The sequence below is a fragment of the Ruditapes philippinarum genome, unplaced genomic scaffold, assembly GCF_026571515.1.
Source record: "Ruditapes philippinarum isolate M1 unplaced genomic scaffold, ASM2657151v2 ctg5528_1_1_1_1, whole genome shotgun sequence".
Classification (NCBI taxonomy): Eukaryota; Metazoa; Mollusca; class Bivalvia; order Venerida; family Veneridae; genus Ruditapes; species Ruditapes philippinarum.
In genome coordinates, this window is record NW_026863723.1 from 40,037 (window position 1) to 56,051 (window position 16,015).

At 34.9% G+C, this 16,015-nt stretch overlaps 2 protein-coding genes and 1 long non-coding RNA gene across 3 annotated transcripts; 2 read left to right on the plus strand and 1 right to left on the minus strand.

The window, feature by feature from the left end:
- Nucleotides 1-506: 506 nt before the first annotated feature.
- Nucleotides 507-7,478, minus strand: LOC132723140 (putative UDP-sugar transporter DDB_G0278631). Its single transcript, XM_060707812.1, has 3 exons — nucleotides 7,355-7,478; nucleotides 2,707-3,240; nucleotides 507-1,657 (listed from the first exon to the last, which is right to left on the minus strand). Exons 2-3 carry the CDS (start codon nucleotides 3,176-3,178, stop codon nucleotides 1,017-1,019), a joined length of 1,113 nt encoding a protein of 370 aa, XP_060563795.1. The 5' UTR covers nucleotides 3,179-3,240; nucleotides 7,355-7,478; the 3' UTR covers nucleotides 507-1,016.
- A 111-nt stretch (nucleotides 7,479-7,589) lies between these two features.
- LOC132723141 (uncharacterized) lies at nucleotides 7,590-13,053 on the plus strand. Its single transcript, XR_009624703.1, has 2 exons — nucleotides 7,590-8,119; nucleotides 12,920-13,053. It is a non-coding gene; the product is annotated as an uncharacterized LOC132723141 (long non-coding RNA).
- Nucleotides 13,054-13,129: 76 nt separating this feature from the next.
- On the plus strand, nucleotides 13,130-15,142 carry LOC132723138 (uncharacterized). Its single transcript, XM_060707811.1, has 2 exons — nucleotides 13,130-13,514; nucleotides 15,009-15,142. The coding sequence occupies exons 1-2, from the start codon at nucleotides 13,159-13,161 to the stop codon at nucleotides 15,139-15,141; spliced, it is 489 nt and encodes a 162-aa protein (XP_060563794.1). The 5' UTR covers nucleotides 13,130-13,158; the 3' UTR covers nucleotide 15,142.
- Nucleotides 15,143-16,015: the final 873 nt, after the last annotated feature.

Below are 16,015 nucleotides of genomic sequence, written 5' to 3' on the forward strand. Positions count from 1 at the left end.
AAACATCCTGACCAAGTTTGATGAAGATTGGGTCAAAAATGTGACCTCTAGAGTGTTCACAAGGTTTTTCTATTTTTAGCTCTTGTGACCTAGTTTTTCATCTGAGATGACCCATATTCGAACTTATCCGAGCTTTCAACTAGATAAGCATCCTGACCAAGTTTGATGATGATTGAGGCAAAAATGCGACCGCTAGAGTGTTCACAAGCAATTGTGGACGGCCGGACGGACGACGGACATTCATCGATCCTAAAAAGCTCACCCTGAGCAAGCTCAGGTGAGCTAAAAAAAAAAACAATTGATAAAAACCGGAACTTTTCAAAGTGAATCATTTGAGTGCATTTTTATAATGTTGTTTATCACTGGAAAATGATTTTAAAGATCCTGTATGTTGTAATTAAGGATGTAAGAGCAATTCTAAGTTATAGTCGAAGCAAAGAAGCTTCCACAAATTCAAGGCCAATACAAAAATTGTTCATAGGCATGATCAATTACTTGACAAACTTTGAGACACAACGCCTCCTCTTACTTTATTGAAAAAATATGTTGAATTAAACACAGAAGCATAACATGAAAAAAGCCTTTTAAACTGTCAAACACATAAATTAAGCAACAGTGTAAGGTTTATATAATGAGACTATATACTACTTATTGAAGAGTGACAGATCCAAATATGGCATAGAAGCATGCCATGTGCAAAATGACTGGCCATTTGCAAATAAATCCTGTAAAAAGTTTATCTCAAGCATTAAACATGTAGTCATAGAACACACCTGTGTCTCAGTCTTTTCTTATTGGTTAAACAAAATGTAATTGAGGCAGTACAGATATCAGGTGATTGCAGAAGCTTACCTTGTGAGCTACTATAGTAAATATCAGTACAAGGCAAAGAATGACCATGATTGTGAAAGAGAATCATTATATAACATCATTATACTTATATCACATCAAAAGTGCCCACATATATATAAATATACATGTACATGTGTATATATAAGCAAAGCTAAAACTTTCTGTTACGACTGGTTATGAGAATGGTTATGAGTAGGTATATCTAGTTTAACACTTCGTACAGATGATGACGATATACTGTTCTTTATTTTACCATTCTCTTGAAGTGTCTTCAGATCTTCTGCTGTTGAAAAACTCATAATTTTTCTCATATCTACAGAATGCTTCTTCCTGTTTTCTCTGTACTTGGCAAAAATATATGTCAGTCCTCCTGTAACACTCATAGAAATACCGAGCATTGTCGAGATATTGTTACTCACTCCACCAAACGTAAAGATCCCCAGTAATGTCTGTGCCAAAGCTTTAAGACCCCCAACAACACTTGTAGTAAGGGCAGATGTCAAACTTGTACATAAAAACAATGAATAATTCAACAAACATCCTAAACTTATAGCCAGGAAAAATACAACAATGAAAGACCAATGGTAATAATATGGAAAATCTAATATATGATAGATTTCTTGATTCAGAACACAAAAGATGGCAAGCAATGGCAGCGTGTTGATGCTGTTGAGTTGAAGAGATTCTACAGTTGATAGTTTACCATTTGTGACCTGCTGGACTAGTAGCAGGTACACAGACTGTGCAATGTTGCTCAGGATGCCACAACTGTATCCTAATAAGTTAAAAGTTAGATCCCCATAACCTGAAATAGAATTAATTATAAACTCGAGCATGATTTAAATAATCATACAAAACATGAACGCGTTTCATAAACACAAATGTTCCCGGCCCAGATTCTTGTCAGTAACAATTTCTCAAAAAAAAGGTTTACCTATTCACTCAGTTATGTACAGAAAAATGCTCCCCCCACCAAAGTGTCATGTTGTTTTGTTATCGTGAAAAATATAATTTTCCATGCCATTGCTATTTGATGAAGTTGATATTCAACATACCAATAAAAATATATCAAATTTATATAAATGCAAGACCCAGTGACCCCAAAGTCCACCCAAACCTTTAGCACCACCTGTGGTATGTTTCTTCTAGCTGAAGCAATATAAGACTGTAAAAGTGTAAAAAATCTATTGTTAGCACCGGTCACCTTGTGACTCCCAACACTGGACCACCCAAGGTATGATCATTCAAAATATTCTAAACCCGAAGAACGGGGATCTCCCTATGCATGTCTGTATTAAACAGAAAGACATTAACTTAAAATAAAGACTGTATCAGTAAATATGTATAAATTCATTTTTTACACCAGAGACATTGACCATGACTCCAGTTATATAATTTGTAAATATAATATACTTTGTATTGATAAGAAAGTAAGTGCGTAAATTATGAAGCCATAGGTACAGGCAGAACTTAAAGACAAATTCAACATGCAGGTTTATGTTAACCTCATAGTATTACACTGACGGGCGAATGGTTCAATTACTATATGCCTTGTAGCTTAAAAAATAACCGAGTGTGTCAATTTAAAGTAAATATCTGTCTTTTGTGCCATTTTTATTGCCTGTTCATTCAAACAGAGATAAAGATTTTACCGGTTACTTCTCCAAAGGATCCCCTTTACATAATTTTCAATGACCTAACATACTTCAATATATATATGTAAGCACATATTGTTAAAGTTTTCATATAACAGTATACAATAAATTACTTTGTTTCATGTCTGTTTGTTGTTGGCTTTGTTTTCTGTACAGTATTCATGTATGTATTGCCTCAAAAAGAAATAAATCTGCTTACCTGCAACTATGCATCCAAGGGTGAGAAATGCTACAGAACCTATGGTGAGCTTTGATGGCCATCCCTTTTTCAAGATAACAACAGACAGTACCATTGTTACAAGAGGAACACAGCGTTTCAACACTCCATACAGAGCAATATTCATATGGCTTAATGCATTTAGAGCTAACACTGAATTTATTCCATAAAACAATGCTGGTAAAGCAAACATCTTCCCACGTTCTAGTGTATATTTAGGCATATTTAAAATTGCTATACAGGGAAGACTTAATATCTCTAAGACAATGATTGTAAACAGCATCTGAGACATCATTATGAACACAGGGAAGTCAAACTGGTATGTGGTCATGAGGAGTTTGTTGATAAATGCAATTAAAACAGAACATGTTCCATACAGTACAGCTGCAAACACAGATGGTATATTATGAGTAAAGTCTGATAAGCGATGATGGCTGGTTCCCTGCATATCCATGTTCTGAATCCTAGTTTGATCTCTAGCTCTGTCAACCTTTCTTAAAAATGCAACCAATGGATCTGGAAAGAAAAAAAGCTTGTAATTTCATTATTTAAAATAGTTAATGTGCCAAATTGATGATATTAATGAAAAAAGAAAGTGGAAAAAACAGTTTTTTTTAACTTGACAACACCTCTTTATTATATTATTTTACTAATCTTGAAATAATTAAAAATAGCAATCAATAAATTTGATAAGTCTCAGTTTCAAACAAGAAAATTTAACAACAGGGCTAATGCTGACCTCAAAGAGTCAAAACCTTTTACAAATTATTACTAGGTAATGTTGGCATGCCACTTTCCAAATAACTACTCTTTAAGATTTTTTGGAGAAAATTTTAAGTCTTTTTAAATCTCTATTTAAAACCTAAGAAATATAATCATTGACATGGTTGTTCAACAAACAAAATGATGACAAAATGATGTAGTGGTGTCAATTGTAATGTTTATAACAGACCTAAAATATGATGGTTTATTAATAGCTTTATTAACATTCATACATATACGCGCACAACCAACATCCAACCAATTACTGATATCAAACATTATTTTAACCAACATCTGACCAATTACTGATATACACGCACAACCAACATCCAACCAATTACTTATATATGCACACAACCAACATCCCACCAATTACTGATATATGCACACAACCAACATCTGACCAATTACTGATATCACACACAACCAACATCTGACCAATAACTGATATATGCACACAACCAACATCTGACCAATTACTGATATACGCACACAACAAACCATCTGACCAATTAACTGATATCACACTGACAACCAACATCTGACCAATTACTGATATAAGCACACAACCAACATCCAACCAATTACTGATATAAGCACACAACCAACATCCAACCAATTACTGATATACGCACACAAACAACACATAACCATTTACTAATATACGCACACAACCAACATCTGACCAATTACTGATATCACACAAATCCAACATCCAACCAATTACTGATATATGCACACAACCAACATCCAACCAATTACTGATATACGCACACAACCAACATCTGACCATTTACTGATATACACACACAACCAACATCCAACCAATTACTTATCTACGCACATAACCAACATCCCACCAATTACTGATAAATGCACACAACCAACATCTGGCCAATTACTGATATATGCACACAACCAACATCTGACTTATTTCTGATATCACACAAAACCAACATCCAACCAATTACTGATATATGCACACAACCAACATCCAACCAATTACTTATATACGCACACAACCAACATCCCACCAATTACTGATATATGCACACAACCAACATCTGACCAATTATTGATATCACACACAACAAACATCTGACCAATTACTGATATAGCACACAACCAACAATCTGACCAATTATTGATATATGCACACAACCAACATCTGACCAATTACTGATATACACACACAAACAACACATAACCAATTACTGATATACGCACACAACCAACATCTGACCAATTACTGATATATGCACACAACCAACATCCAACCAATTACTTATTTACGCACACAACCAACATCCCACCAATAACTGATATATGCACACAACCAACATCCCACCAATTATTGATTTCACACACAACCAATGTCTGACCAATTACTGATATACGCACACAACCAACATCTGACAAATTACTGATATATGCACACAATCAACATCCCACCAATTACTGATAAATGCACACAACCAACATCTGACCAATTATTGATATGCACACAACCAACATCTGGCCAATTACTGATATATGCACACAACCAACATCTGACCAATTACTGATATACACACACACACAAACAACACATAACCAATTACTGATATATGGACACAACCAACATCCCACCAATTACTGATAAATGCAACCAACCAACATCTGACCAATTATTGATATGCACACAACCAACATCTGGCCAATTACTGATATATGCACACAACCAACATCTGACCAATAACTGATATATGCACAAAACCAACATATGACTTATTTCTGATATCACACAAAACCAACATCCAACCAATTACTGATATACGCACACAACCAACATCCAACCAATTACTTATATACGCACACATCCAACATCCCACCAATTACTGATATATGCACACAACCAACATCTGACCAATTATTGGTATCACACACAACCAACATCTGACCAATTACTGATATATGCACACAACCAACATCTGACCAATTATTGATATCACACACAACCAACATCTGACCAATTACTGATATACGCACACAACCAACATCTGACCAATTACTGATATATGCAAACAACCAACATCTGACCAATAACTGATATCACACTGAACCAACATCTAACCAATTACTGATATAAGCACACAACCAACATCCAACCAATTACTGATATACACGCAAACAACGCATAACCAATTACTGGTATATGCACACAACCAACAACTGATATCACACAAAACCAACATCCAACCAATTACTGATATAAGCACACAACCAACATCCAACCAATTACTGATATACACACGCAAACAACGCATAACCAATTACTGGTATATGCACACAACCAACAACTGATATCACACAAAACCAACATCCAACCAATTACTGATATAAGCACACAACCAACATCCAACCAATTACTGATATACACACGCAAACAACACATAACCAATTACTGATATACACACACAACCAACATCTGACCAATCACTGATATATGCACACAACCAACATCCAACCAATTACTTATTTATGCACACAACCAACATCCCACCAATAACTGATATATGCACACAACCAACACCCCACCAATTATTGATTTCACACACAACCAATGTCTGACCAATTACTGATATACGCACACAACCAACATCTGACCAATTACTGATATATGCACACAACCAACATCTGACCAATTACTGATATACGCACACAACCAACATCTGACCAATTACTTAAGTGAAAATTTATAGGCACACAATTAAAGCAAGTTAAAACAGCAATTGTGATTGATAGTCCAAATATTTAAAACTAAACGGCTGATTGGAAGCTATTTTTACATTGGTCGAATCTGCTTTTCCGATAAACATAAAACTGTAAAAAAGAAAATGCGTTGTCTTTCATATTGAAGGACTATTGTGACAGTGTGCCATACATGTACTGATTGGGGACCACCAAAACCGGACAACCACCAAACCCGGACGGCCCCGAAAGTGCTTAATTTAGTATTTTCTTTGTTCAGTGGTTGTCAGTCAATTTTTTATCAACAATAAGTGCATGTTTCTTTTAAAATTGAGTAAATGAATTTATTTGAACCTCCGTAAATGGTAATATTTAAATGTCTATTTCAAGAATGTTAACTTTGAAATTCGGGGGTCAAGAAAGCAATGCCTGACCTCATATACCGGCTATAATCATTTGCAGAGTGAATAATAGAATATCCAAAACTTCAGCATTTGTTGCTGACATATTGCATATCATGTTACAAATCAAAAATCAAAACATCCAGGCTTTTATCTGAATTAAATCACATCATGTACATATCTGTCGGGACACATGGTACTGTAGTGTAGACAATTTAGGTAATTTTGATACCCTCCTTGTTGAGCCTCAGATATAAGTGTCAATACAATCAGAAATAAACAAACTAGTTTATTAGTTAGGAGAAGAACCTAGCTGAACTGTGTCAAATTATTTGGTCTCTAGGTTAAAAATTATGAAATCTGTACGGAAAAATGTTCCAAAAGTGTCCGGTTGATGGTCTCCGACCAGTATGGCTTTGGTGAATGAGCCATCTGGCTGCTTCCATATTTTCTACACTAAATAATGAACAGTTCTGAGCTATGACAGTAATATAAAGTTTAAATACATGTAAAGTTCTGATATCAATAAAAAATATCGAAGTACGAATATGCACGAAGGAGCCATGTACGAATGTATAAGAGTGCGAATAAAATATATCTGTGACAAAAATAACTGAAAGAAATTTAACGGTAATTTTATATCTTAAACAAAATAACTATCAACTTTTAGAAATGCAACATCAAAACTTCTCGATCAATAATTCAGTACTATGACTATTTTATCGTTTTATATTTACCTGTTCCGATAATTACTAGTGTTTACGTTGCATGTTAAAAGCCGGTAACCAGCAGATAGAACTTGATTTTTAATCAGGAACATTCCGGAGAGAACGTATAACTAGCATCCATTCTAAATAAGAAACTTTATTACCGATATTGCCTATATTGATAAAAATTTCATTATTTACATTATGAAATGTATTTCGGACTGTCACAAAAAGGTGCATACTGTATGTGTCACAAAATCATAATAAACAAATAGACAAAAGATATCTCATTACATTACCATTACAATTACAATACGTTAATGTCAAACAAATACGCCTAGATGGACAGCAGTTGTTTCCCTTTGTATGGGAGATCACTATACTTCATCAGTCTGCACTTCAGGAAGAAATTTTACCAGTTTTTACGGTCAGTTTGATACTCATTTGAATTTTTCGAGCTTGTGAATTACGGAAAAATAAAAAGTATACTACTGACTTAAAATCTGCTTTATTCCTGTATCACGATAGTCAAAAAATACTGACGAGCCAAACTCTAAGCTTTTAGTTTTATCAGACTCCAGTCCGAGTGTGTCAAAAAATATTGAGTGCCAATGCTAGATTCCAAAATATTTTCTTCCTGGAGCAGAATCTTGCTTTTAGAGGCACACAAAATAGCACAATATCTTGTCGCGCAGTAGCTCAACAAATTGTGCGCTTTAGGGCTTTTTATTATTTGTATGGCTCCTCTACCACTAATGCAATTTCAGTGAAACTTCAGTGAAACAGGATTGATTGGTAGGTCAAGTACTTATAAATGCTTAATACACAAGTTTTTCGTTTAAATGATTTTTTGCAGAGTTATGGCCCTTAGATGAAATAGGTGTTTTTTCTTGTGTGTTGCCAGATACACAAAAGCTTTTCCGGACTACTTCCCAGTGGCGGATCCAGGCCCGGGCTTCAGGGCTGCAGCCCCCAGCTCGGCCCAAAGATACGTTTACCAGCTGGGCTGGAATATATTTTGTCAGTTTGAAACTTTATTGGCTGTAATGTACTCCCTTATCAAAACATTTATTGCTGTCCAGTTGTTAATCTCCTGCCTGGGGGCTTGGCAGAGATCTTTATCTATCAACATGCTTGAATGACTTCAATGTTTAAACTGCATAATTGATTGGTTTATTGCTTTCCAAAGGTATAATGAAATTAATAGTCTCAGATAGTGGCAAAAAGATGTGTTACATTGTACACCATATTTTACTATCTTTGTTTGCCAAAGCCCTATAATTTATCATTTGTAAATTAAAATAATGGCGAGGTTTATGAAGACAATATTATAGGAATTGCATTTTGATAACTAGTTTTACTAATATTTTTTATCAAGATGAAATGATTGTAGTCCAACTAATTGTACTGCGCGACGAGATATTGTGCTATTTTCGTGTCTGGGCAATATCTCGCCTCTAAAGCGAGATTCTGCCCCAGAACCAAAATATCTCAGAATCAAGCTTTGGCACGTCAATATATTTTGACTAAAATGATTGGTGATTTGCTTTATAAATATAACTTTTTATGACAGTTATATTTTTCTAAGTAATGTTTAAATTGTACTAGCCTCTGGATTCATTGATGGAAAAAAATTCATATTGAATTTTAGTGTTTGAAATTATGTTTTTGTACAATAGAAAGGCATTATTTTAATAACACTTTATTTAGGAAAATCGTCTAATATTCAGATGAGTAAATTAATCAAGTGTTTGAAATTACTTTTATCAATGGTCGAGCATACATTGGTAAGTGTGCTGTTATTTTGTAAATGCTTACTGCTAAATTTTTCTTAATTCCATATCATCTAATTATTTTTAAAAAACATTAGTATACACATATATAAAAGCAAAAGTACATTGCCACTCATAAGTTGAGCTGTAAAACACATAAATTACAATTTTTGTCACATGAATAAGATGCTGGCCCAATCTTAAAACATGCACAATTTTCGACTGTTGTGTTATTTTTATCAAAATCTTCCACCCATATGTCAGCCCCCCCAGGAAACCATGTTCTGTATCCGCCCCTGCAAGTTTCTTAAAATTACTGTGCAATTTCAACCAAACTTCACTTGTCAGCATTTTCCGGTTCAATGATTTTTGTGAGAGTTATTGCCCTTTAATAATTTTTATTTTTAAAGTTTGTCCGGACTACTTCTCTTATACCACTAATGCAATTTCAATGAAACTTTACAGGATTGATCTGTAGCTCAAGTCCTTGCCCATATTGCACGGGTTTTCCGATTGAATGATTTTTTGCCGAGTTATGGCCCTTTGATAAAAAGTTGCTTTTTTCTGTGTGTTGCCAGATACACAAAAGCTTGTCCGGACTACTCCTCATAAACTACTGGTGCAATTTCATCTAAACTTTACAAGAATTATCAGTACCAAGTATAGTTGTGCATATTGTCAGCATTTTCTGGTTCAATGGTTTTTGTCAGAGTTATGGCCCTTTAATAATTTTTATTTTTAAAGTTTGTCCGGACTACTTCTCTTATACCACTAATGCAATTTCAATGAAACTTTACAGGATTGATTTGTAGCTCAAGTCCTTGCCCATATTGCAAGGGTTTTCCAGTTGAATGATCTTTGGCTGAGTTATGGCCCTTTGATAAAAAGGTGTTTTTTCTGTGTGTTGCCAGATATACAAAAGCTTGTCTGGACAACTCCTCATAAACTACTCGTGCAATTTCATCCAAACTTTACAGGAATGATCAGTACCAAGTCTTGTTGTCAGCATTTTCCGGTTCAATGATTTTTGTTAGAGTTATTGCCCTTTAATGATTTTTATTTTTAAAGTTTGTCCGGACTACTTCTATTATACCACTAATGCAATTTCAATGAAACTTTACAGGATTGATCTGTAGCTCAAGTACTTGCACATATTGCATGTTTTTTCTGGTTGAATGATTTTTGGCCTAGTTATGGCCCTTTAATCAAAAAGTGTTTTTTTTCTGTGTGTTTGCCAAGATACACGAAAGCTTGTCGGGACTACTCCTAATAAACCCTGGTGAATTTTATTCCACAAATTTTACAGGAATGATCAGTACCAAGTGTAGTTGTACACTGTCCGTCTATCTGTGCGTCTGTCACAAAACTTGTCCCAACAATGAAATTGGCCATCATGAGGCGGCACATGTGATCACTGATTTTATTGTTCAATGAATTTCTTTGGAGTTCATGCCCATTTTGATTATTTTTTATTTTTTAAAGTTGTCCGGACTACTTTTGTACCACCAATGCAATGTCAATGAAACTTTACAGGATTGATTTGTAGGTCAATGTGCATAATACACAAGTAATGATTTTCAGCCTGAGTTATTGCCCTTAATAAAAAAGGGTTTTTGCCCTGTTTATGATTTTGGGTCTCCTGCTACACAGTATCTGCGGCATGGGATTGGCTATCATGATGCGACACATGTCATCACTGATGGCCCTTGTTATAATAGAAAAATTCAATGATGAAGTCCCATAACTTTCATGTCTTAAATTTTGTCAAAGAACAATAATATATTTTTTTAAGATGTACATGTAAGATCTACTAAATGATTTTACGGATATATTGCCGCTTATTTGTATTATGACAAGATATCAGATAGAGCTATCAGAAATAGCATAACACCATCATCATTCATGGAAATCAAACTCAAATTGTCATAATATTGCTATTTACATCATGTATGTACTGATTTGATTTATTGTTTCTTAAGATGTGACCTTGACCTTAAATTGACCTTGTAAACATCAAATTAATGAAATTCTCTTGTTTCTGTGCATGTGTTTATTTATTTTTGTGTCGCCTCTACGGAGTAGTGGCGACATATAGGGATCACTTCTCCGTCGTCCGTCTGTCCGTCTGTCTGTCTGTCCGTCTGTCCGTCCGTCCGTCACAAAACTTGTCCGGACTACCCCTCATAAACTACTGGTGCAATTTCATCCAAACTTTACAGGAATGATCAGTATCAAGTCTAGTTGTGCATATTGTCAGCATTTTCCGGTTCAATGATTTTTGTCAGAGTTATGGCCCTTTAGAAATTTTTAATTTTAAAGTTTGTCCGGACTACTTCTCTTATACCACTGAAGCAATTTCAATGAAACTTTACAGATTGATCTGTAGCTCAAGTCCTTGCGCATATTGCAAGGGTTTTCCGGTTGAATGATTTTTGGCCGAGTTATGGCCCTTTGATAAAAAGGTGTTTTTTTCTGTGTGTTGCCAGATACACAAAGCTTGTCCGGACTACTCCTCAATAAACTACTGGTGCAATTGAATCCAAACTTTAACAGGAATGATCAGTATCAAGTCTAGTTGTGCATTTTGTCAGCATTTTCCGGTTCAATGATTTTTGTCAGAGTTATGGCCCTTTAATAGTTTTTATTTTTTAAAGTTTGTCCGGACTAGTTTCTCTATACCACTTATGCAATTTCAATGAAACTTTACAGGATTGATCTGTAGCTCAAGTCCTTGCGCATATTGCAAGGGTTTTCCGGTTGAATGATTTTTGGCTGAGTTATGGCCCTTTGATAAAAAGGTGTTTTTTGCTGTGTGTTGCCAGATACACAATAGCTTGTCCGGACTACTCCTCAGAAGCTACTGGTGCAATTTTATCCAAACTTTACATGATTGATCAGTACCAAGTCTAGTTGTGCACTGTCCGTCTGTCTGTCCGTCTGTTACAAAATTTGTCCTAACATGAAGTTGGCCATTATGAGGCGACACATGTGATTACTGATCGCTCTTGTTATTTATTTATTTTGTGCCTGGCTCTAACTTTGTTATTTATAAATGAATTAACTTCATATTTAGACACAATATCTTTAAGGTCAGGATCTTCATCTTATATCAGACTCAAATTGACCTTGACTCATATATGACATTGACGGTCAAATTATTTAATTTTTACTGATCGGCTGTAACTTGGTAATGAATCAATGGATTATTTTCATACTTACTACTTAGACAAAACAACCTTTTTGACATGACCTTCTAAATTGTGGAACTGACCTTGACCTTGAGATTTAAATGACCTTGATTTTAAGGTTAAAGTTTTGAATTTTAGTTAAGTTGTCATTATTGTGTTATTTATGTACAGATTTGATACATATGGGACAAAACAACACTTGTGACCTAACAGACATGTGGAATAATTTAGATATGACCTTGACCTTTAAAGGACCTTGTCAGTCGAATCATTAAATTTTGATTATATTTTCTTTACTTAACTAGACAGACCCATTAAAGCTAAAAAGAAGGAAAAACTTTTTTTTCTTCTTTAATTCTCTTTATAAAGATTTGTTTAATCTGTTTATTTGTTTGCTTTTCGAAAAAATAAAAAAGTGAAGCGTTGCCCCCGCCCAGCAGTGGCTTGTGTTTTTCTTTTGTTACATTAATGCACATTATTAGTTTTTAAATGGAAATATAACTGTTATTTCAATTTATTATGTTACAGAATAAATTTCATATTCATCACAATTGCATGTAACTCTGATGGTAGTTGACACATTTAAATAATAACAACCATTGATAGGTTCTGATGTTGATGAAATCTTATTTCAGGTATTAAAGATGACCAATGACCAAATATGGAAAGTGTTTGTACCATGTGATGTTCTGAGTCAGCCAGAATCATACCTTATTGGTCATGTAAAAAAAGAAACTCAATCAGTTTATATCACAGCCTCATCCTGTGATGCCTCAGCAGCCAATCAGGCTGCCAGAACATCAGCTGATTGGTTTTTTGGTATGGAGAAGGAGAGGAATGTTTCCAAAAATAGAACTGACACAATGCTAGAGCAATGGATAAACATTTGGGAAGGATAAAAGTGCAAATGTCCAATGTGAAGCCATCAGCAACAGAACTGCCTGCCAGTGTAACTGTCTTTATATATAGACCTTCAGATTTACTAGAGTCCGTAAATTTGAAGCAAAAAGCCGTTGAAAGTTCTGAACAAAATGACAGTATAACTTCTTTAGTAAGAATACTTCACAGTACAAATTCTTGTCTTGGTGGGTATGAGATTTCAGACAATGTTACAGTGTATACCTTCATGTCCAGGACAACTTGCTTCAATCAGTGGATGTTCACGTTCCTTACATCCTTTGTTTACCTTATATACCTGCCATTCATAATATGTCTTCTACCTATGCAAAGGTAAATATTGAATTTTATACATGTATGCTACTCTTTCATAAATGTGTTGGAGTGTGAACATATGAACATTTTAAAACAGAATGAATCAGTTCATATATATTGTTCATATTTGTTTCTACATGTTTTCATCTTAGATTTGCTAAATTTGGCTTTACAAAATTTCTGCTTTTTTCATATTTCTTCATAAAGCCATAGGATTTATACAGGGATGCTATGTTTGAATATCTGTGTGAATTAAAATCTTTGGCAAGACTTAATCAAACAGTTTTGCCATTAAAAATCAAACTATCATTATATATGTATATAATAACATACATGTGACATATGCTTTGAGTGTAGGATAAAGTGTTTAGACTTGTCTGTCTTCATTATAATCCAAGTCATATTAATTCTTTTGTTGTTATCACTATTGTTTATTAGTTCACATGGGCAAAAGTGCTCAGATTTCCTGCTATATTATTATAAATGGTTCAAATTGATAAGAGCTGAAAACTTAACAGTGAAAGTCTTTGAACTTGACCCTTTGACTTATTTCTTTATTGTTGAAATGTTATTGTTATGACAATGTCTACTAATGGTTTCTAGGTGAGCAATCTATCTTTTTCTTGCATATAAGACAGGATTATCTACCCTTTACACCAGTGCTAGAAAACCCTGTCTTACACTCCCCATGTAAGACAAGTCGCGTGCTTTAAATGACGTCATTGCTGCGCGCCTTTTATGAATGAATTGCGTTCTTAGGATGACGTCACTTAACCATCATGAATGAAGTTGTACATTCATACGCTACTATAAGAAAAAAGTGCGTAATGAGAATATCAGTTTTCGTAACTTCTGTTCTGAAAATAATTGATATGCAAGAAAAAGAATCAAACACCGGTTGTTGGTACAGACAGGAATATCAAGCTCTCGGGTAACTGTTAAGCGGAAAATCGGCAGAGCCTCGTTTCCGCCGTAAACCGTCACCCTCGAGCTAGATATTCCGGTCTGTACCGGCAGCCGGTGTAAGATTCTTATAAGATCCATGATGTCCATCTTGTTACAGATCGGTATGATGATAATGACAAGGAATCATGAGGTGGCGCGATAGCTCAGTTGGTAGGTGGCGCGATAGCTCAGTTGGTTAGACCACTGACTGTCACTCCTGAGGTTCCGGGTTCGATCCTGGGTAACACCCTTGGGATTTTTCAGAAACACTTTCAGTGTTTCCCACCTAACTAGAGGTTTACTGGTACGAAACCAAGGTAATCCTCGCATGTATCAGTGCTATACACTGGGCATGTAAAAGAACCAAGGAATCTATTCAATAAGAGCTAGGGACTGGTTCCCGGATTTCCTTGTATCTCATAGCTGTCTCTTGTGTCTGCTGAGGTAAGGACCCTACTGGAAATAAGTGCTTGCACTTTCGTAGGTTATCCTTGACCGCCCGGTCTAAAGAAAATCAATCAATCAATTATAAGGCTGACTTGACTAATAATATGATGATAATTTAAGGTGTAGATTAAGCAGGCATCTCCAGAAAGTGATGGGTATTTCATCTACAATATCACAACTGTCAGGACGGTCAGCAGTGTTGGACAATATCAGGTCTTGTAATAAATCAGAGCCAGGATTTAAATTGAGGTAAGACAACATGCATGTTGTGGAAGGAATTGTAACTTGTTGTTTATGAATTACTAAATTAAGGATAAACTTTATGACAATTGTTGACATAATCCAAACATGACCATTTCTTCATTTTTATTTTTAGCTCACCTCACAAAGTGACAGGGTGAGCTTTTGTGATCGCTTTTCGTCCGGCGTCCGGCCATCGTCCCCCCCTCCGTCGTCTGTAAACTTTTACTTTAAATGACATCTCCTCATAAACCACTAAGCCAATTTCATCCAAACTTCACAGGAATGTTCCTTTGGTGGTCACCTTTAAAAATTGTTTAAAGAATTTAATTCCATGCAAAACTCTGGTTGCCATGGCAACCGAAAGAAAAAACTTTAAATATCTTCTTTTAAAAAACCAAGTTTGTTCAAATAAAATCCCTGGGGTGAAAATTGGCCCCGCCCCGGGGGTCATTGATTTTCCCTATATGCATATAGTAAAAACTTAAAAAATCTTCTTTTAAAGAACTCAAAGAGCTATGGCTAAGATATTTAGCATCAAACATGTTCTAATAGGTGTCTACCAAGTTTTTGTTCAAATAAAAGCCCTGGGGTCAAAATTGGACCGCCCTGGGGTCATTGATTTTTCTTATTATGTGTATAGCAAAAACTTAAAAAAATCTTCTTTTTGAAAAACCCAAAAAGCTAGAGTTAAAATATTTTAGCATGAAACATTTTTAAAACTGGCCCGGCCCCAGGGGTGTCATTGCTTTTAACTATATGTGTATAGTAAACTTAAAAAAAGTCTTCTTTTTTAAAAAGCCCAATGAGCTAGAGCTTGATGTTTAGCATGAACATTTCTTTTGGTGTCTACCAAGTTTGTGGCAAATAAAAGCCTTGGGGTTTAA